General features: G+C 36.3%; 1 protein-coding gene across 5 annotated transcripts in view; it reads right to left on the bottom strand.

The window, feature by feature from the left end:
• Positions 1-21,636, bottom strand: part of FAM149B1 (family with sequence similarity 149 member B1) — an 84,873-nt gene that overhangs the window by 53,106 nt on the left and 10,131 nt on the right. For all 5 annotated transcript variants that reach the window (XM_037803944.1, XM_037803946.1, XM_037803945.1 and 2 more), the window contains 2 exons: positions 1,762-1,904; positions 851-967 (listed from right to left, as the gene is read on the bottom strand). In XM_037803944.1, coding sequence (XP_037659872.1) covers positions 851-967; positions 1,762-1,904 — 260 coding nt within the window. The remainder of the gene's footprint in view (positions 1-850; positions 968-1,761; positions 1,905-21,636) is intronic.

The raw sequence follows: 21,636 nt of genomic DNA, 5'->3' as shown, positions 1-21,636 counted from the left end.
GATCAGAAACCAGGTTGGATGCGTTCACTTCTTGCCAACAGTTCTGCCACAGTTTCTTTTGTTTCCTAGAGGCCCTTTTGTATGTACATGCTCATGAGCTGCTTAGTTCTGCCCTGAGTTTCTGCAGCCTTGGGTCTCTGCCTGGATATGTGTGGGATTCTAACTCACTGCTGTAAGTGGCTCTGTGGTCTGCATCCACAGCAGGAGGTACCCAGGTTGTACCGACAGTGAATGACTCTTACGCTGTGTGGGACCAAGTGCAGGGGAGGGGTCCCAATTGGCAGGTCTAGGTCAGAGATCTTCTACCTTTTTATTGGTGTTTTCTTCCCCCCTTTAAAAAAAAATTATACTGCTTCTATCATCCTCCAGAGTTCCAAACAAGTGGGACTTGTCCATTTATTAGATGTTTCTGTAGGGAGACTTTTCCAGGGGATGTCTATGTCGCCATGTTGATGAAATCACTTCCCCAAAACTTTTTAAAAGTCTCTTTTGTAGACCCCTAAAATTTTAAAACTAGTATATAAATACAAATTTATTCCAAAAGAAGTGTCTGTAGATTGATATAAATGTAGATATAGATGTAAATATAGACATAGATTTAGATAATGCAGATATAGCTAGAGCTATAGAGATCTGAATAACAGAAATATCCTTAAACCCTAAGAAATATCTTCCTTTTTGAAAAATATATAACAAAATTTTAATTTTGTTAAAGACTATGGTCAGTCTTTCAGAGTTTGCTGTGCTTTACTAAATATTAGTAAGTAGGAAGAAGTATTTCAATCCCTAGTATAACCAGTAGAATATAATATTTATTAAGATATAAATATTTACATATTACAATACTTACATAGTAGAGTCTCTTTCTTGAGGCAAGTTTGCTTCATGTGAAGCTGAAGCAGCAGAAGGGGTCATAGGATACAATCCATAGCCTTCACTTGTAGTGATTATCTGCCTACCCAGAATCCTTCAGAATGAAACAAGAGAGAGAGAGAGAGGTAGAATTAAGCACCTTCACCTGGAAAGTATATACAAACTCTAGATATTTTTGGAACAAATTTGATGGTTTTATATAGATATCTAGAACATACTTAGTCTGATAGTAATTAGGAATGATTCTTGAGAGAAAATATTAATCCAGAGCCTTATCCAGGTATACCTCTCTTCCAAGGAGTAAATATGGAAAAGTAAAGCTGTAGTCCCAGTAGTTAAAAAAAAAGTCCAAGCAAACTGAGCAAATGTTTGTAATTTTCCCTTCATTCTCTATAATAATCCTCACCAAGTTGGCAAAATGGGATGAAGGCCAGGCCAAACTAGTAAAAACTCTGAATTATATTAAGAACATGAAGGCTTATGAATTTTATATAAGCAGTAAGTGGCACAAATGGGGTTTCTAAGAGAAGCCCCCTAACAGCCTATGTCTGCTTTCAAGTATACATAAGAATTTACTTATAGACAATATTGTAAACGAGTACATTTTCTGATCATCTTTTTCAAAAGAAGGGCTCTTCAGATAGCTACAACACTTAAGAGTATAGCTACAGGTATAGAAACTGTTTTACTACATCAGGAAGACATTTATAGTTGTGGAAACTCCAACCAACTTCTACCAACCTGAGTTTTCAGTAAACGGAGGCTTTACACCACAATGGCCTTAATTTACATTCTTTAAAACCATGCTAAAAAGATTTCAGAATACAATCATTTTTGGAAATTCACTTGGTCAGCCATGATTACAAGTCATCTCTGAGGCTTCAGTACCTGAGGTGAGGAAAGCTAGATGTCCACTGTTGGCACTCTTCTTGTAAACTCTTTGTATGTACACTCAACTTCTGCTCATACAAGAGCTCATCAATGGCACTGAACATTGCCTGGACTTTTTCAGTTGCATCTTGATCTAGTTCCTAGAAGAAAATATCCCCTCAAACTGTTTAGGTGGGCTTAAATCCTATTAAACATTATAAAGATTAAAAGCAACCAGATCTTGTTTTAATTTTAATATTTAGTCCATTTTAAATAGTGTTGTTTCCATGAAGAAAAGTTAAATTAGTAAGTTCTGATATCATAGAACTTCCATATTTAAAGAAAATTTATGAAAATATTTTTAAAAGTAACATTTCCTTCATCATAATATACCATGTTTATTGTAAACATTCATTAAAATACAAAAAATAAAGAGAAAATAAAAACGACCTATAATACCACCACTCAAAGACAATGATTGCTAAATTTTAATATAGTTGCTTGATTCTAGTATTTTTATAGCATAAGGTAAACAGTCCTGTAAATATTACTTTGAGTTCAGCATTTTTCACTGACAATTTGTTATATCCTTACCCCACTTCAATCCATCCTGTAACAGCAGCCAGAGAGATGGTTATAAAATGCATATCTAATCATGTAACTCCCCTGATTAACCTCTACTGCATCTAAGTTTATGCACCCTTTTACATTTCTGTGGGAGAAAAGTTATACTCTCTTTATAAAATATAAGATGAGAGAGATGTATTTCCACTCTAAGAATGAAAGTCAGGTTCTACCCAGTAAAATAGTGCTTGCTAGGCAGGTATGAAAATTAACTTCAAAGTCTCAATACAAAAATACTTTGCAGTTTTTCTGTACTTACTGTTCTCAAGCTCCTGAGGGGGAAAGTCTTCTAATGAAATGTGTTACTTATTCTTTCCTATTAACTACTTATTTTCTTAAATTTTACTTATGTCAGCTTTCATTTGTGAATATTTTCCTGTTATAACTTTTCCCACTGCTTTATTTTTTTTAATTCAGTTTTATTGAGATAAATTCATACCCCATACAAACCATCCAAAATATGCAATCACTGGCTCACTGTATCATCACATAGTGCATATACCACCCCTTTATTTTTAACATTTCAGTGTCATTCTGATTTTCATATGTTTCTTTACTGGATTTTAAAAGTCCAATTTCAGATTCTCTGCATATTATTAATAGGTAAGTTTTATTCATTTATTGTAATATTGTGTAACACTGGAATATTTGTTCTTATTTCTACCACTATTTCTACCACCTGTTCTGTGTTTTCTATTTATCTGGCTTTTTCTTTTTTTTTTTTTTCTTTTCCTTCTGTTGCATTGACTTTTCCTTATTCCTCCTATCAATCTGGAAGTTATTCACTATGCTTATATTCTATTAGTGGTTAATCTTAAATTTTTAACATCCATAACACTCTTTTTTTTTTTTTTAACAAAATGTAAAGTTTTTCAGAATTTGTGTCCTCCAATGAAACAAAGCAAGGACTTTGCTTTCTTTAACTTTCCTCTTAACAACTTCCATGTTATTTTTATCTTGAATTTTAGTACTTAGTATTGTTTTTAAACATCTAAAATGTTACTGTTATTTGTTTATAGTCATTATCTAGATTACCAATATGCTTTCACAATTACTTTGCTCTCTGTTGCTTCTTATCCCATTCTTTTCTTCTGGTTTTATTTTTCTCTGTGCCATAATCTTTCAGTGAAAAATTCTCTCTTTGAAAATGTTATTATTTTGCCCTCACTATTGAATGAAAGTATATCTGGGTACTCATTTTTTCCTTAGCAGTTTGAAGATATAATGCCATTATCATCTGGAATCTATTGTTAATTGCAAGCAACCTGTTGTTCATCTGATTTTCATTATATTAGATGTTATCTGTCTTTTCTAATAGCCTTTAACATCTTTCTTTTTATACTCGATTTTCAGTAGTTTCTCTGGAATATATCTACAATTAGTTTTTTCTTAGGTTTGTAATTGTTTTTTGGTTTTTGGTTTCCTCACTTGATATAATTTTTCAAAATAAAGATATTTTTCTTCAATTCTAAAACAAAATCTGATTATTTCTTTGAATATTGCCTCTTTCCCATCCTTTCTACAACTCTTGTTAGACATATTCTGCAGCTTATTAATATATTTTCCATGTTTTGTAACTACTCTTCAAATTTTCAATGTCTTTAGCTTTCTGATTCTAGGTGATTTTCTCAGTTCTATCATTAAATTTATTACTATTCTCCTTCATTGGGTCCAATTTACTTTATGTATGAAGATGTTTCAAATGCTATTCATTTTGAGGATTTCTGGTTCTTCATATTTGTCTATTCTTAAATTAAAATTTCTACTTGATTTGTTTTAAGATCTCTAATAATTTTAATGGATGCTCTTTTGTCCTTTAATTCTTTGAGAATTTTTTACTTTTAATCAACTTTACTGAGGTATAATTTACATATAATAGCATATACATATTTTAAATTTACAGTACAATGAGATTTGACAAATGCATTCATCCAGTAACTACCATTCCTATCCAGATATAGAACACTTATTTTCATCACCACAGAATGTTCCCACGTGCCCCTTTGCAGTCAAAGTTCTTCCAAATTCCCGAGGTGAGAAAACCATTGATTTGATCTCTATCAGTGCTGTTCAAGTTTTCAATATCCTTACTTATTTTCTGTCTGGTTGTTCTATCAAGTATTGAGGGTAGAGGATTGAAGTCTCCAATTATAATTATTGAGGTATAAAATATATAACGTAAAATTTGCCATCTTAACCATTTTTAAGCGTGCGATACAGTGACAGTAGTTGCATTTGCAATGTTGTGAAACCATCACCATTATATATTTACCAAATTTTTCATTACCCCAAACAGAAACTTGGTACTCATTAAGCAGTAACATTCCATTTTCTCATCCTCCAGCTCCTGGTAACCTCTAATCCACTTCTGTTTTTATGACACTCCCCTTCTAGATATTTCATATAAGTAGAATCATATAGTATTTATCCTATTATGTCTGGTTTATTTCACTCAACATAATATTTTCAACGTTCATTCATGTTGTAGCATGTAACAGAACTTTATTTCTTTTTATGGTTGCATGGTAGTATTCCATTGTATGGGTACACCACATTTTGTTTATCCATCCTTCTGTTGATGGACACTTGGACTGTTTCTTCTATTTGGTTATTGAAAATAGTGCTGCCATGAGCACTGGTGTACAAGTATCTGTTTGAATCCCTGTTTTCAATTATTTTTCAATTCAGTTTTATGAGTGGAATTACTAGGTTATATGGTAATTCTATATTTCACTTTTTGAGGAACTGCCAACCTGTTTTCCACAGCGGCTAAACCATTTTACATTCCCACCGGCAATGTACAAAGGTTCCGACTTCTCCACATTCTCACCAATACTTATTTTCCATTTTTTGGTAATAGCCATCCTAGTGGGTATACAGTAGTGTCTTATTGTGGTTTTGATTTGCATTTCCCTAATGACTAATGATGCTGAGCATCTTCTCATATGCTTATTGGTCATCTGTATGTCTTCTTTGGAAAAATGTCTATTCAAATCATTTGCCCATTTTTAAATTGGGATATTTGTCTTTTTGTTGTTTCTGTCAATTTTTGCTTCATGTATCTTCTTTTTAGTCCCTTAGAAAAAGCTATCAGGTACTTTATTTTTTTTTATTGTACATTATATACAGGTCATAAAAGGCCACAGCAGTTTTTCAACATATAAACCTTTAAAAGTAGAGGGCACTATGAAGGATAGACAAGCTTCATGTATCTTGATGCTCTGTTGTTAGGTGTGTAAACGTTTATAACTATTATATCTGCTGATAAACTGAACCTTTTATCGTTATAAATATTCCTCTGTTTCTAGTAATGTTTTTTGTTTTGAAGTTTATTTTGTCTGAGTTCAAATTCAAGCTGTTTTTAAATCTGCCGCAGCTTTTAATTGCTGTGCCTTTTATGTATACTCTGCACTTGCATGCTTACTCAGTCAGCCAAGGATGTGTGAAATAGCTTGGGCCCTCTCTAGTCTTTCCTGTGTGGATGTGTGAACTTATCAAGGCCTCCCATAACTGTCTTATTTCTCAGATCTCCTTGTTAAATTTTCAGGGAGTCTGCTAATCCATTGTTTGCCCAACCGGGACTGAAACCTCCATTTAGCTGAGACACCAGTCTTCCCTGTTCATATCCATTGATTTGCTATTGTTACAGACAATACTAGTGAGCACTCTCTGGCAGTGAACCTGCAAGTTTGCATGGCTTGTCCCTCTCTAGTAGAACTACCATGCTAACCAAGCTGGGGGAAGAATGGGAGCAGTTCCAGTTAAGAATGCCACAGTCTCTCTGTTCTTAACCAAAGTTCTACTGATTTTCAAGAAGAACTACTTCTCAACTTGTCGTATATCTTCGATCAATTTTCAGAACTCTGAAATGGTTGTTGTTGACAATTATGTCAGGTTTTGGTATCAGGATTATGCTGGCCTCATAAAATGAGTTTGGAAGTGTTCTATTTTCAGAAAAAAAGGTTTGTGTGATTATTTCTTCCACGAATATATGATAGAACTCAAAAGTGAAACCATCTGGGCCTAGAGCTTTCTTTGTCCAAAAGTTGATTACTTTCTTTAATAGATTTACAACTATTCAAAGGTTTGAGGAATTTGTCCATTTCATCTAAGTTATAGAATTTAACTTGGCATGAAATTAATCCTATTATTCTGTTAACATGCCTTTAACGTCTGTAGGATATGTAGCAATATTCTCTCTTTGATTCCTATTTATAATTGAAGTTGTCTTGATTACTGTTACTAGAGGTATCCTGATTTTTCATTCATCTTTTCAAAGAATCAGCTCTTCGCTTTGTTCATTTTCTCTTTTATTTACCTATTTTCTATTTCATTGATTTCTTCTCTTAATTACTTCTTTCATTACACTTTGGGTTTAATTACTCTTTTTTCCCTAGGATCTTAAGTTGGAAACATAGATCATTGATTTCAAAGCTTTCCTCTTTTCTAAGTAGTAGCTATAAAATTATTTCTAAGAATTACTGTAGCTGTGCCCACAAATGTTATATTTTGTGTTCATTATCATTCAGTTCAAAATAGCATTTAATTTTCCTTGTGATTTTATATTTAGAAATACATTTAATTTAAAAATATTTGTGGATTTTTCTAGGTATTTTATTATTATCGATTTCTAATTTAATTGTTCTGGGAGAATGTACTCTTCATAATTTAATCTTTTATACTATGTTGAGACATTTTTTTAGCCCACTATACAAATTATACTTGTGAATATTCTATGTGCACTTGAGAAGAATATGTATTATGCATTTGTTGGGTGTAGTGTTCAGATATTCTCTAGTTTTACTGATTTTCTAATTGTTCTATTAATTACTGAGAAAGATATTGAAACCTCCAACAACTGTGGACTCACCTATTCCTCTCTTTAGTTTTATCAGTTTTCCTTCATACATTTTGAAACTTTCCTATTAGGTATATGCTTATTTAAAATTGTTGTCTTCCTGATGAACTGCTTTTAACATTAGGAAATTTCCCTCTTTATTTCTAATGGTACTCCCTGTCTTAAAGTTTACTTTGTCTCATATTAATTTAGCCACATCAGTTTTCTGTGTTAATAGTGTATCTTTCTCCCTCCTTTTAATTTCAACCTATTGTGTCTTTATATTTAGAGTACATTTCTTGCATAGAGTACATAGTTTGGTCTTGCTTTTTTTATCCACTCTGACAATCTTTGCCTTTTAACTGGAATGTTCAGCCCATTTACATTTAATGTAATTACTGACATGATTGGATTGAAACCTACCATCTTACTATTTATTTTCCATTTGTCCTTTCTATTTTTTGATCCTATCTTGCTCCTTTACTGTCTTATTTTGGGTTAATCAAATATTTGACAGTATTCCACTTTATTCTCTATACTGGCATCTTATCTACTTCTCTTACAGTTTTTTAGTGCTTGCTCTAAAGCCAACAATATACAACCTTAATCTACAAAGTCTATTTAGAGTTAATATTTTATCACTTCACATCTCATCCTTCATATTCCTCACTACTTTCTTCATATCTGATGCTTCACAAATATAATAACCTTATAACAGTGCAATTCCTTCTAAATTCCCCATACTTTGGGCTACAGTTGTCTCATATATTATAAATCCATCTTACACTGTTATTTTCTGTTTTCATCAGTCAGGTATCCTTTAAGGGAATCACAATAAAATATACAGACTTATATATACCCATTATTTACAATTTCTGGTGCTCTTCCCTTCTCCTGCCCTGCAGATTCCAGCTATTTCAGCTGCCCTAAGTTTTGATCTGTGCCTCCTCAGCACAGTGAGACCACCATGGTCTCTTTGGGCTCTAGCTCAGGAAATTATTGCTTTCTTTCAGGAACAAGGATGCACCAACAGTTAACCAATGCCTGAAAAAAGTAAACAAGCATTGGGTTTTAAAAGCGAGAAGAGAGTAGGGAGGACATCCATGTGGGAGGACAGTCTGACATACAAAATAGGAACCTAGGCAGGGGAAGGAAGTTTTTCATATAGGAAGAGAACCAGGTATGTAGTGGGAGTAGTCCAAAAGCAGTGAGGCGAGTGCCTATATTGTTTTTCTGAATCTGAACTGTGTGAGAGGGGTGTTCCAGTTACTTTGGCAGTGTAACAAATTATTACAAAACTCAATGGATTAAAACAGTGATAATCATTTATTATTTCTCAAGGTGTCTATGGGTCAGGAATTTGTATGGATCACAGCAGGAATGGCTTGTTTCTGCCTCACAATGTCTAGGGCCTCAGTTGAAAAGACTTGAAGGCTGAGAGCTGCAATCATCTGACTGACTACTCATTCACTCACAAGTCTGGCAGTTGATGCTGGCTATCAGTTGACCACTTCAAGTCCTCTCCACATGGGGCTTTCCATGTAGTATGGACTTCCTCACAATATGATGGCTATATTATAAGAGCAAAGCATAAGGTGGGGGGGGGGGGAGAAAGAAAGAGAGAGAGAGAAATAGACAGACATACCAAAAGAGCCAGGCAGAAGCTGTGTTGCTTTCACAAGCTACCCTGGGAAATCACACAGCATCACTTTCACTGCATTCTTTTGACTGAGGCAGTTAAAGGAACCAACCAAGTTCAAGAAGAAAAAATATAAATCCTACTTCTCCATGGAGAAGTATCAATATCTTGTAAGAAAGGCATGGAATGAGATATATATTGGCATAATTTTCTTTTTTCCACATTACATTTCTTTAATTTTAAACTTTTCATTTTAAAAAAACAGGACATTTCAAACTCACAGGACAGTTGCAAAAATAATACAAACCCCATACACAGAATTCCAAAACACCCTTATTCCCCAGATAGCCAGATCCACTAACTCCAACACTGCCACATTTGCTACATCACTCCACCCATCCATTCATCAATCCAACCAACATCCTTTCATCCTCCATTCATCCGTCCATCTGTTTGTCTATCTATGTATCAATCCATTTTCTGAACACTAGAGTGTAGGCTATACACATCACTGGCATGATTTTTGAAATTAAAATTGGCACAGTGGGTGTTCGCATGGAGAAGTAGGTTGTTGCAGGGTGCCAGAGCATAAGAGATGTCCACGTTGGAGGGCGGCCATTTTATAATGCTGGAACTGGAATGGGGAGAAGGCGGCTGCCTGTGAGGAGGAGGCAGCCTAGCACAGGTTGACAACAAAAGTAGGGTGAGGGAAGTGTCAGTATGGGGGTCAGGCAGCATGGGGTCTCTGAGTCTGAGCAGGATGAGGAGAACATCCAATGGTGGAGGAGGGAGTGGCCAGATATGCGGTGTTGAAGCCTTAGTGAACTAAGAAGGGTATTGGCAGAGGGGAAGGGACAGTGTCAATAGTGGGAGATTGGTTACATTCAGGGGGATTAGTTAAATAAGTACATACATTAAGGATAATGGGAGCAAGGTTTTTCACTGTCAGAGAAAGGAATTACAAATACAGAAAGGAAGAAAATCAAAATGAATTTTGTCATATCAGTCTGGAATCATGAACACTAAATATCCTGCAACACATGGGACATTTCTATATAATAGTTCAACCCAAAATGCCAAAAATGCCCCTGCCTAGAAACCCTTAACTAGTCAATAAATTATAATGAAATGATTCATTATCCATATGGAAAAATAAAATTATGTTCCTATCATACATCATATACAAAAAACAATTTCAGGTAGATTTAAGATCTAATGTGGAAAATGTCAGTTATAAAAGCCACATACCAGGAAAAGGTATTTGTGATAAATTTAAAAAGGATTAGTATATTGGTCATGACTTGCATTTGGTTACTACTAATAACAAAGTAACAGTGGCTTAAACAAGATAAAAGTTTATTTTTCTCTCATAAAAAACAAGTCTAGGGCTAGACATTAAAAGGCTGATATGGTAGCTCCAAGATTTCAAGGACTCTGTTCTTCTGTTATTTCCATGCTCAAAGATGCTTCATGGTTAAAGATGGCTGCTGTATCTTTAACCATAGTTCCATATTCCAGGCAAGAAGTAGGAAAAGGGGGAGGGAAGGATAAAAAGGGCATTCTAGAAAGCTCCATCTCCTGACTTGTGTGTAGTTCATTAGAGGTAGGGAAATGTAATTTTCAGCTGGGTACAATGCCCAGAGTTCTGAAGCTCTATAGGGAGAGAGGATATTGTGTAAATATCTAACAATCTCTGTTGCAATAAGTCTCTATAAAAAGGATCAACAAACTATGGCCAGTGAGACAAATCCAGCCCACTACCTGTTTTTGTAAATTAAGTATTAACGGAATATTTGTTTATGTATTGTCTATGGCTGCCTTCCCACTACAGTGGTAGATCTGAGGGGTTCCCTACAAAGCCTAAAACATTTACTATCTAACTCTTTACAGAAAAATTAAACCTATCCCTGATCTAGAAGATAAAGAACTCCTAATAATCAATATGAAAATGATAAACAATTCAAAAGTAAATGAATATGATGTACGAATAGGCAATTCATGGAAAAGGAAACCCAATGGCCAATAAATCTGTAAAAGGATTCTCATCCTCATTGGTAATCATTAAAATGCAAATTAAAAGCATGAGATACCATTTTATGCTCATCAGATTAGTAAATATTTAAATATTTCAGTAACAAATGTTGGCAAAAACATACAGCAGTGGAAATTTTCCTGTAGTGCTGGTGGTACTATCAACTGACATAATCATTTTAAAGAATCATTTGGCAAATAAGTAGAGTTGAAGATGTGTATACCTTATGACTCAGCATGTCTATCCCTAGATATGTACCCTAGAAAAAAACTTCTAAACATAATCATAAGGAAAAATGTGTAAGAATGTTCACAACAACATGACTTATAATAGCAAAGTTTGGAACCAATTTAAATGTCTATCAGCAGGGGTTAAGATAAATGAGTTGTAACAGTAGTAGTAATACTACATAGTAATGAAAATGAATGCTCAACTTTTTTGTAATAAGTGAAATAAAACAACAATAAATAATTCATTGGATTTCTATTAAAATTAAGAACTTTTGTTCATTAAAAGATACCATTTATAAAGGCAAGCCACACCTGTCTCTCTCTAAGCCCACTCGGCAGGTAAACTCACTGCCCTCCCTCTTATGTGGGACATGACTCCCAGGGGTATAAATCTTCCTGGCAACTTGAGACATGACTCCCTGGGATGAGCCTGAACCCAGCATCGTAGGATTGAGAAAGCCTTCCTGACCAAAAGGGGAAAGAGAAATTCAACAAAATTAAGTTTCAGTGGCTGAGGGATCTCAAATAGAGCTGAGAGGTCATTCTGGAGGTTATTCTTATGCATTATATAGATATCCCTTTTTAGTTTTTAGTGTACTAGAATACCTAAAAGGAAATACCTGAAACTGTTGAACTGCAACCCAGTAGCCTTGATTCTTGAAGATGATCGTATAACCAACCATATAGCTTATACGGTGTGACTGTGTGATTGTGAAAATCTTGTGGCTGACAATCCCTTTATCCAGTGTATGGACAAATGAGTAGAAAAAAGGGGGTCAAAAAGTAAATGAATAATGGGGGGGGAGTATAGAGATGTTTTGGGTGTTCTTTTCACACTCCCATTATCCAGTATATGGACAAATGAGTAGAAAGAAGGGAAACAAAAAGTACATGAATAATTGGAGGGGGGGGCATGAGATGTTTTGGGTATTCTTTTTCACTTTTATTTTTATCTTTATTCTTATTTTTTGTAGTAATGAAAATGTTCAAGAAATTGTGGTGATGAATCTACAACTATGTGATGATACTGTGATTGATCGTACACTTTGGATGACTGTATGGTATGTGAATACATCTCAATAAAATTGCATTAAGAAAACTAAAAAAAGAAAAAGGCAAACCACAGAGAAGAAAATATTTGTATCCAAAATATATAAAGAACACCTACAATAAGAAATAAGAAAAAGTCCTACAACCCCTTCAATATGCAAATAGCTTGAACCAGGTCTTCTCTAAAGAAAATACCCAAGCGGCCAATAAACAAATGAAATGGTGCTCAGCATCATTGGTCACTAGGAAAATGCAAAACAAAACCACAATAAGATACCACTACACCCCCCACCAGAATGATTAAAATTAAATGGAGTAGCAATACCAAATGTTGGTCAAGAATGTGAACCAAATGAAACTATCATATATTGCTGGTAGAATTTAAATTAGTACAACCACTTTGGAAAAATGTTTAATGGTATCTTCTAAAGCTGAACATACATATATACATGACCCAGCAATTCCTCTCTTTGCATATGTCCACCAAAAGACATGTATGAAAATATTCAAAGGAGCTTTATTCATAACAGCCTCAAAATGAAAATAACCAAATTTCCATCAACAGTAGAATTATAATTAAGTTGATGCATATTCATACTGGGATATTACCAAGCAATGAAAAAGAAAAGACTGCAAATACATGCAATATCATGTATAACTCCTATGAATAAAATGTTGAGCAAAAGAAGCCAGGTATAAAAGAATACATACTCTATGACTTCATCTATATGAAGTGCAAAACCATGGTGACAGAGATCAGAATAGTTCCCTTTATTATTATTATTTTTTTATTTTAGTCCATCTTTATTTTTAGGTTTTTTTTTAAAGTTCATTTTTATTGAGATATATTCACATACCATGCAGTCGTACAAAACAAAGCATACATTCAATTGTTTACAGTACCATTAGATAGTTGTGCATTCATCACCAAAATTAATTTTTCACATTTTCATTACCACACACACAAAAATAATAAGAATAAAGAAGTGAAACACAACAATTAAAGTAAAAAAGAACACTGGGTGCCTTTTTTTTTTTATTCCCCCATTTTTGTACTCATCCATCCATACACTGGACAAAGGGGAGTGTGATCCCTATGGCTTTCCCAATCACATTGTCACCCCTCATAAGCTAAATTTTTATACAATCATCTTCAAGATTCACGGGTTCTGGGTTACAGTTTGATAGTTTCAGGTATTTACTGCTAGCTATTCCAATTCATTAGAACCTAAAAAGGGTTGTCTATATTGTGTGTAAGAGTGCCCACCAGAGTGACCTCTCGGCTCCTTTTGGAATCTCTCTGCCACTGAAGCTTATTTCATTTCCTTTCACATCCCCCTTTGGGTCAAGAAGATGTTCTCTATCCCACGATGCCAGGTCTAGATTCCTCCCCGGGAGTCATATTCCACGTTGCCAGGGAGATTCAATCCCCTGGGTGTCAGATCCCACATATGGGGGAGGGCAGTGATTTCACCTGCCAAATTGGCTTAGCTAGAGAGAGAGGGCCACATCTGAGCAACAAAGAGGCATTCGGGACGAGGCTCTTAGGCACAATTATAGGCAGGCCTAGCCTCTCCTTTGCAGCAACAGTCTTCCCAAGGGCAAGTCCCATGGTAGAGGGCTCAGCCCATCAAACCACTAGTCCCCTATGTATGTGAGCACATCAGCTACCATAGAGGTGGGGAAGCCCAACACCCCTCCATTCTCCATCAGCTCCTCAAGGGGGCTCTGCGTATTTTTTTCATTGTGTTTTTTTTTAATTAACTTTTTTTTTTAATCAACTATATAAAAAAAATTAAACAAACATACAATTAAAAAAAACACATTTCAAACAAACCATGACAAGGGAGTAAGAAAAAAACAACTAACCTAAGAAACTACTTTACTTCGAACATGTTCCTACTCTACCACAAGAAAATAACCTAATATAGCAACATTTCTGTGAACTTGTTCCTACCATACCGATCAGAAATTAACAGACGATAGTCATTCCTGGGCACTCCCAGAATGTTAAATTTACCCACGATAGCTTATCTGTTCTTACTGGTTTATCATTCCCCTTTCCTTAATTGCTCTCTATGGCTAGTTCCCCTACATTCTACATTATAAACCATTTGTTTTACATTTTTCAATGTTCACATTAGTGGTAGCATATATTATTTCTCTTTTTGTGCTTGGCTTATTTTGCTCAGCATTATGTCTTCAAGGTTCATCCATGTTGTCATATGTTTTATGACATCGTTCCTTCTTACAGCTGCGTAGTATTCCATTGTGTGTATATACCACATTTTATTTATCCACTCATCTGTTGAAGGACATTTGCGTTGTTTCCATCTCTTGGCAATTGTGAATAATGCTACTATGAACATTAGTGTGAAGATACCTGTTCGTGTCACTGCTTTCGGATCTTCTGGATATATACCAAGAAGTGCAACCGCTGGATCAAAGGGTAACTCTATATCTAGTTTTCTAAGGAAGTGCCAGACTGACTTCCAGAGTGGCTGAACTATTATACAGTCCCACCAACAATGAATAAGAGTCCCAATTTCTCCACATCCCCTCCAGCATTTGTAGTTTCCTGTTTGTTTAATGGCAGCCATTCTAATTGGTGAGAAATGGTATTTCATTGTAGTCTTAATTTGCGTCTCCCTAATAGGTAGAGAAGCTGAACATTTTTTCATGTGTTTCTTGGTCATTTGTATTTCCTCTTCAGAGACTGTCTGTTCATATCTTTTGCCCATTTTATAATTGGGCTGTCTGTACTATCGTCATTGAGTTGTAGGATTTCTTTATATATGCAAGATATCAGTCTTTTGTCAGATACATGGTTTCCAAAAATTTTTTCCCATTGAGTTGGCTGCCTCTTCACCTTTTTGACAAATTCCTTTCAGGTACAGAAACTTCTAAGCTTGAGGAGTTCCCATTTATCTATTTTTTCTTTTGTTGCTTGTGCTTTGGGTGTAAAGTCTAGGAAGTGGCCACTTAATACAAGGTCTTGAGGATGTTTCCCTACATTATCTTCTAGGAGTTTTATTGTACTGTCTTCTATATTGAGATCTTTGATCCACTTTGAGTTAATTTTTGTGTAGTGTGTGAGGGAGGGGTCCTCTTTCATTCTTTTGGATATGGATATCCAACTCTCGCAGTCCCATTTGTTGAAAAGACTGTTATGTCCCAGTTCAGTGACTTTGGGGGCCTTATCAAAGATCAGTCGGCCATAGATCTGGGGGTCTATCTCCGAATTCTCAGTTCGAGTCCATTGATCAATACGTCTATCTTTGTGCCAGTACCATGCTGTTTTTTTTTTCTTTTTTTTTGTTTTTTTTTTGTTTTAATAATGGGCTATTAAGGGACTTAACAGATATTGGGGTAAAGCATTGACCTTTTAAGTTTATAAGGAATTCAGTTCTGACCATTCAAGCATTACTGGGAGAGAGAGAATAGGTCTTATGTTATTCTAGACTCCTGCTTTACCCATTCCACCTCCCCTCCTCTTTTTTTTTTTTATCAGCATTCCTTTTTATTTTTTTTAAATCTTCATTTTATTGAGATATATTCACATACCACGCAGTCATACAAAACAAATCGTACATTCGATTGTTCACAGTACCATTACATAGTTGTACATTCATCACCTAAATCAATCCCTGACACCTTCATTACCACACACACAAAAATAACAAGAATGATAATTAAAGTGAAAAAGAGCAATTGAAGTAAAAAAGAACACTGGGTACCTTTGTCTGTTTGTTTGTTTGTTTCCTTCCCCTATTTTTCTACTCATCCATACATAAACTAGACAAAGTGGAGTGTGGTCCTTATGGCTTTCCCAATCCCATTGTCACCCCTCATAAGCTACATTTTTATACAATTGTCTTCAAGATTCATGGGTTCTGGGTTGTAGTTTGATAGTTTCAGGTATCCACCACCAGCTACCCCAATTCTTTAGAACCTAAAAAGGGTTGTCTAAATTGTGCCTAAGAGTGCCCACCAGAGTGACCTCTCGGCTCCTTTTGGAATCTCTCTGCCACTGAAGCCTATTTCATTTCCTTTCACATCCCCCTTTGGGTCAAGAAGATGTTCTCCATCCCACGATGCCAGCTCTACATTCCTCCCTGGGAGTCATATTCCACGTTGCCAGGGAGATTCACTCCCCTGGATGTCTGATCCCATGTAGGGGGGAGGGCAGTGATTTCACCCTTCAAGTTGGCTTAGCTAGAGAGAGAGGGCCACATCTGAGCAACAAAGAGGCATTTGGGAGAAGGCTCTTAGGCACAATTATAGGGAGGCCTAGCCTCTCCTTTGCAGCAACCGTCTTCCCAAGGGTAAATCCTATGGTAGAGGGCTCAACCCATCAAATCACCAGTCCCCTATGTCTGTGGTCCATGCTGTTTTGACAACTGTTGCTTTATAATAAGCTTCAGAGTCAGGGAGTGTAAGTCCTCCCACTTCGGTTTTCTTTTTTAGAGAGTCTTCAGCAATTCAAGATATCTTCCCTTTCCAAATAAATATGATATCTAAGCTTTTCCAAGTCTGCAAAGTAGGTTGTTGGAATTTTGATTGGGATTGCATTGAATCTGTAGATGAGTTTGGGTAGAATTGACATCTTAATGACATTTAGCCTTCCTATCCATGAACATGGAATATTTTTCCATCTTTTAAGGTCCCCTTCTATTTCTTTTAATAGAGTTATGTAGTTTTCTTTGTATAGGTCTTTTACATGTTTGGTTAAGTTTATTCCTAGGTACTTAATTGTTTTAGTTGCTATTGAAAATGGTATCTTTTTCTTGAGTGTCTCTTCACATTGTTCATTTCTAGCATATAGAAACATTACTGACTTATGTGCATCAATCTTGTATCCCGCTACTTTGCTAAATTTGTTTGTTTATTAATAATAAACCAGTTTCTCAGGGTTTTCCAGATATTTGATGATATCATCTGCAAACAATGACACTTTTACTTCTTCCTTTCCAATTTGAATGCCTTTTATTTCTTTGTCTTGCCATATTGCCCTGGCTAGCACTTCCAGCACAATGTTGAATAACAGTGGTGACAGCGGGCATCCTTGTCTTGTTCCTGATCTTAGAGGGAAGGCTTTCAGTCTCTCACCATTGAGTACTATGCTGGCTGTGGGTTTTTCATATATGCTCTTTATCATACTGAGGAAGTTTCCTTCAATTCCTACCTTTTGAAATGTTCTTATCAAAAAGCGATGTTGGATTTTGTTGAATGCTTTTTCACCATCTATGGAGATGATCATTTAATTTTTCTCTTTTGATTTGTTAATGTGTTGTAATACATTGACTGATTTTCTTATGTTGAACCACCCTTGCATGCCTAGAATGAACCCCACTTGGTCATGATGTATGACTTTTTAAATGTGTCTTTGGATTTGATTTGCAAGTATTTTGTTGAGAATGTTTGCATCTACATTCATCAGGGAGACTGGCCTGTAGTTTTCCTTTCTTGTAGCATCTTTACCTGGTTTTGGTTTAGATTGATGTTGGCTTCATAAAATGAATTAGGTAGTGTTCTATTTTCTTCGACGTTTTGAAAGAGTTTAAGTAAGATTGGTGTTAGTTCTTTCTGGAAAGTTTGGTAGAATTCCCCTGTGAAGCCATCTGGCCCTGGGCATTTATTTGTGGGAAGTTTATGATGACTAATTGGATCTCTTTGCTTGTGATTGGTTGGTTGAGGTCTTCTATTTCTTCTCTGGTCAGTCTAGGTTTTTCGTATGTTTCCAGGAAACTGCCCATTTTTTCTACATTATCCAGTTTGTTGGCATACAGTTATTCATAGTATCCTCTTACAATTTTTTTAATTTCTTCAGAATCTGCAGTTATGTCACCTTTTTCATTCATTATTTTGTTTATATGGGTCTTCTCTCTTTTTGATTTTGTCAGTCTAGCTAGGGGCTTGTCAACCTTGTTGATCTTCTCAAAGAACCAACTTTTGGTGATATTTATCCCCTCTATTGTTTTTTTGTTCTCTATGTCATTTATTTCTGCTTTAATCCTTGTTATTTCTTTTCTTGTACTTGGTTTAGGATTGGTTTGCTGTTCATTTTCTAGCTTCTTCAGTTGATCCATTAGTTCTTTGATTTTGGCTCTTTCTTCCTTTTAATATATGCGTTTAGTGCTATAAATTTCCCCCTTAGCACTGCTTTTGCTGCATCCCATAGGTTTTGGTATGTTGTGTTCTCATTTTCATTCATCTCTATATATTTAGCAATTTCTCTTGCTATTTCTTCGTTAACCCACTGATTGTTTAGGAGTGTGTTGTTTAACCTCCAGGTATTTGTGAATTTTCTAAGTCTCTGATGGTTATTGACTTCTAATTGTATTCCATTGTGGTCAGAGAATGTGCTTTGAATAATTTCAGTCTTTTTAAATTTATTGAGGCTTGTTTTATGTCCCAGCATATGATCTATTCTGGAGAAAGTTCCGTGAGCACTAGAAAAGTATGTGTATCCTGGTGATTTGGGATGTAATGTCCTGTATATGTCTGTTAAATCTAATTCATTTATCACATTGTTTAGTTTTTCAGTTTCCTTATTGGTCTTCTGTCTGGTTGATCTATCTATAGGAGAGAGTGATGTGTTGAAGTCTCCCACAATTATTGTGGAAACATCAATTGCTTCCTTTAGTTTTGCCAGTGTTTCTCTCATGTATTTTGTGGCACCTTGATTGGGTGCATAGACATTTACGATTGTTATTTCTTCTTGCTGAATTGCCACTTTTATTAGTATGTAGTGGCCTTCTTTGTCTCTCAAAACATCCCTGCATTTGAAGTCTATTTTATCTGAGATTAATATTGCTACACCTGCTTTCTTTTGGCTGTAGCTTGCATGAAATATTTTTTTCCATCCTTTCACTTTCAGTTTCTTTGTGTCCCTGTGTCTAAGATGAGTCTCTTGTATGCAACATATTGATGGTTCATTTTTTTTGATCCATTCTGTGAATCTATATCTTTTAATTGGGGAGTTTAATCCATTTACATTCAACGTTATAACCGTGAAGGCATTTCTTGAATCAGCCATCTTATCCTTTGGTTTATGTTTGTCATATTTTTCCCCTCTGTCTATTAATATCCTTTATTGAACCCATACCGAATCTCTTTAGTACTGAACCTTTCTCCAAGTCTCTCTGTCCTTTCTTTGTTTCTCTGTCTGTAGGGCTCCCTTGAGTATCTCCAGTAGGGCAGGTCTCTTGTTAGCAAATTCTCTCAGCATTTGTTTGTCTGTGAAAAATTTAAGCTGTCCCTCAAATTTGAAGGAGAGCTTTGCTGGATAAAGTATTCTTGGCTGGAAATTTTTCTCACTCAGAATTTTAAATATATCGTGCCACTGCCTTCTCGCCTCCATGGTGGCTGCTGAGTAGTCACTACTTAGTCTTATGCTGTTTCCCTTGTATGTGGTGAATTGCTTTTCTCTTGCTGCTTTCAGAACTTGCTCCTTCTCTTCTGTGTTTGACAGTGTGATCAGTATATGTCTCGGAGTGGGTTTATTTGGATTTATTCTATTTGGAGTTCGCTGAGCATTTATGATTTGTGTATTTATGTTGTTTAGAAGATTTGGGAAGTTTTCCCCAACAATTTCTTTGAATACTCTTCCTAGACCTTTACCCTTTTCTTCCCCTTCTGGGACACCAATGAGTCTTATATTCGGACGTTTCATATTATCTATCATATCCCTGAGGTCCATTTCGATTTTTTCAATTTTTTTCCCCATTCGTTCTTTTATGCTTTCATTTTCCATTCTGTCATCTTCCAGGTCACTGATTCGTTGTTCAACTTCCTCTAGTCTTGTACTATGAGTGTCCAGAATCTTTTTAATTTGGTCAACAGTTTCTTTAATTTCCATAAGATCATCCATTTTTTTATTTAGTCTTGCAATGTCTTCTTTATGCTCTTCTAGGGTCTTCTTGATTTCCTTTGTATCCCGTACTATGGTCTCATTGTTCATCTTTAGTTCTTTGAGTAGCTGCTCTAGGTGCTGTGTCTCTTCTGATCTTTTGATTTGGGTGCTGGGGCTTGGGTTATCCATATCGTCTGGTTTTTTCATATGCTTTATAATTTTATGTTGTTTTTGGTCTTGTGGCATTTGCTGAACTTGATAGGGTTCTTTTAGGATTTGTAGACCAATTGAAGTCCTTATCTCTAATTTACAGCTTCGTGGAGTACACTTTCTCTAACTAACCAGCAGGTGGCGTCCACGATCCACCTGTTCTCCACAAGCCAGTTCTCCGCTGCTTAGCCTTTTTGGTGAGTGGGGGAGTGAGTCTTGTGGGGTCCAATTGGTGTACCAAGCTTGCGTGTGTAGTTGGTGTTGCCTGCCCTGTATATGGGGCGTGTTTCTGGGCAGTCAGGGAGGGGGGGTGGCCCTAACAATCAAATCTCCCTGGTGATCCTAGAGTTTTAAAGCTGCTGCAATAGTCTAATCCTTCAGTTCAGTCCTGCCACAGTTTGTCTCTGCCACTGACCCACAAGTCCTTGGTATTGGCGTATGGCTCCTGAGACTTGCAAGTGGGCCCCTCTTCCAGGCTGTGCACCTCAGGTCCTCTGTTGAGGGATGACTGTGCTATGTCACAGGTGAGTGCCGTCCCCCCAGGGCAGTTCTGGGCTGCTGGGCTGTGTGGGGAGGCTCCCAGTCTGCTGAAATGTTGGCTGAATGGGGCTTTGTTAATTCACACTGCTCCACCTTCCCAACTCTGGGACAATCAGCTGAGGTTGCAGGGAAGGCTAATGTCCACGCCCAGTTTTGTGGTGTGTGCCTGTTATTTGAAGCACTTCCATCACACTGGGTTGTCTGGGGCAGCTCTGGGCTATGTGGCTGCAGATGGGCAGGAGTGTTTCCTGTCCACCAGGATGATGGCTGTGAGCGGACACCCCCCTTTTCTTGGGAAGTTGTGGTGTTTAGTGAATTTTCTCAGCTACTGGATTATTGCCTTTTGTCTCAGAGCTCTGTTAGTTCTGCTCTTGACTTGACCTGCCCAAATTGCAAGTCTTGGAAGCTTTCTGTATTGGGCTTCTTAGAGTAATTGTTTTAGAAAAAGAAAAAAGGATTAAAAAAAAGGGGCCCTCCTCAGAGATCTAATGGGCTATTGAAATGCTAAGAGACAAAGCAATTAGGGCCATTAAGGAAAGGTCCACAGGGCAGAGAGATCAGCTTTTCTTCGGGATTTGCATATGCGCCTCAGGGCCTGAACTCTGCCCTTCCCCTTTCTATGTTCACCAGAACTCCAAAAATCCTCCACTTTTATTTTGGAGTTTTTCGTGTTGTTTTTTTTCTATGCCTGTCTCCTCTCTGCTGGGCTGGCTGCTCTCAGATTCTCTGGTGTCTGGTCTCCGTCTATCTATGGTTGGAGTTTGGATCAGTAGAATGAGTTTCCGATAAGGGCTGCCACTGCAGTTCTCCCTTCTCCTTCCCGGAGCTGACAGCCCCTCCTCCCACGGGACTGAGCCTGGCAGGGAGGGGCGCGGG

Source organism: Choloepus didactylus, chromosome 15 (genome assembly GCF_015220235.1).
Source record: "Choloepus didactylus isolate mChoDid1 chromosome 15, mChoDid1.pri, whole genome shotgun sequence".
Classification (NCBI taxonomy): domain Eukaryota; kingdom Metazoa; phylum Chordata; class Mammalia; order Pilosa; family Megalonychidae; genus Choloepus; species Choloepus didactylus.
Note: the sequence above shows the minus strand (reverse complement) of the source record. Positions and strands in the feature narration are given on the sequence as shown.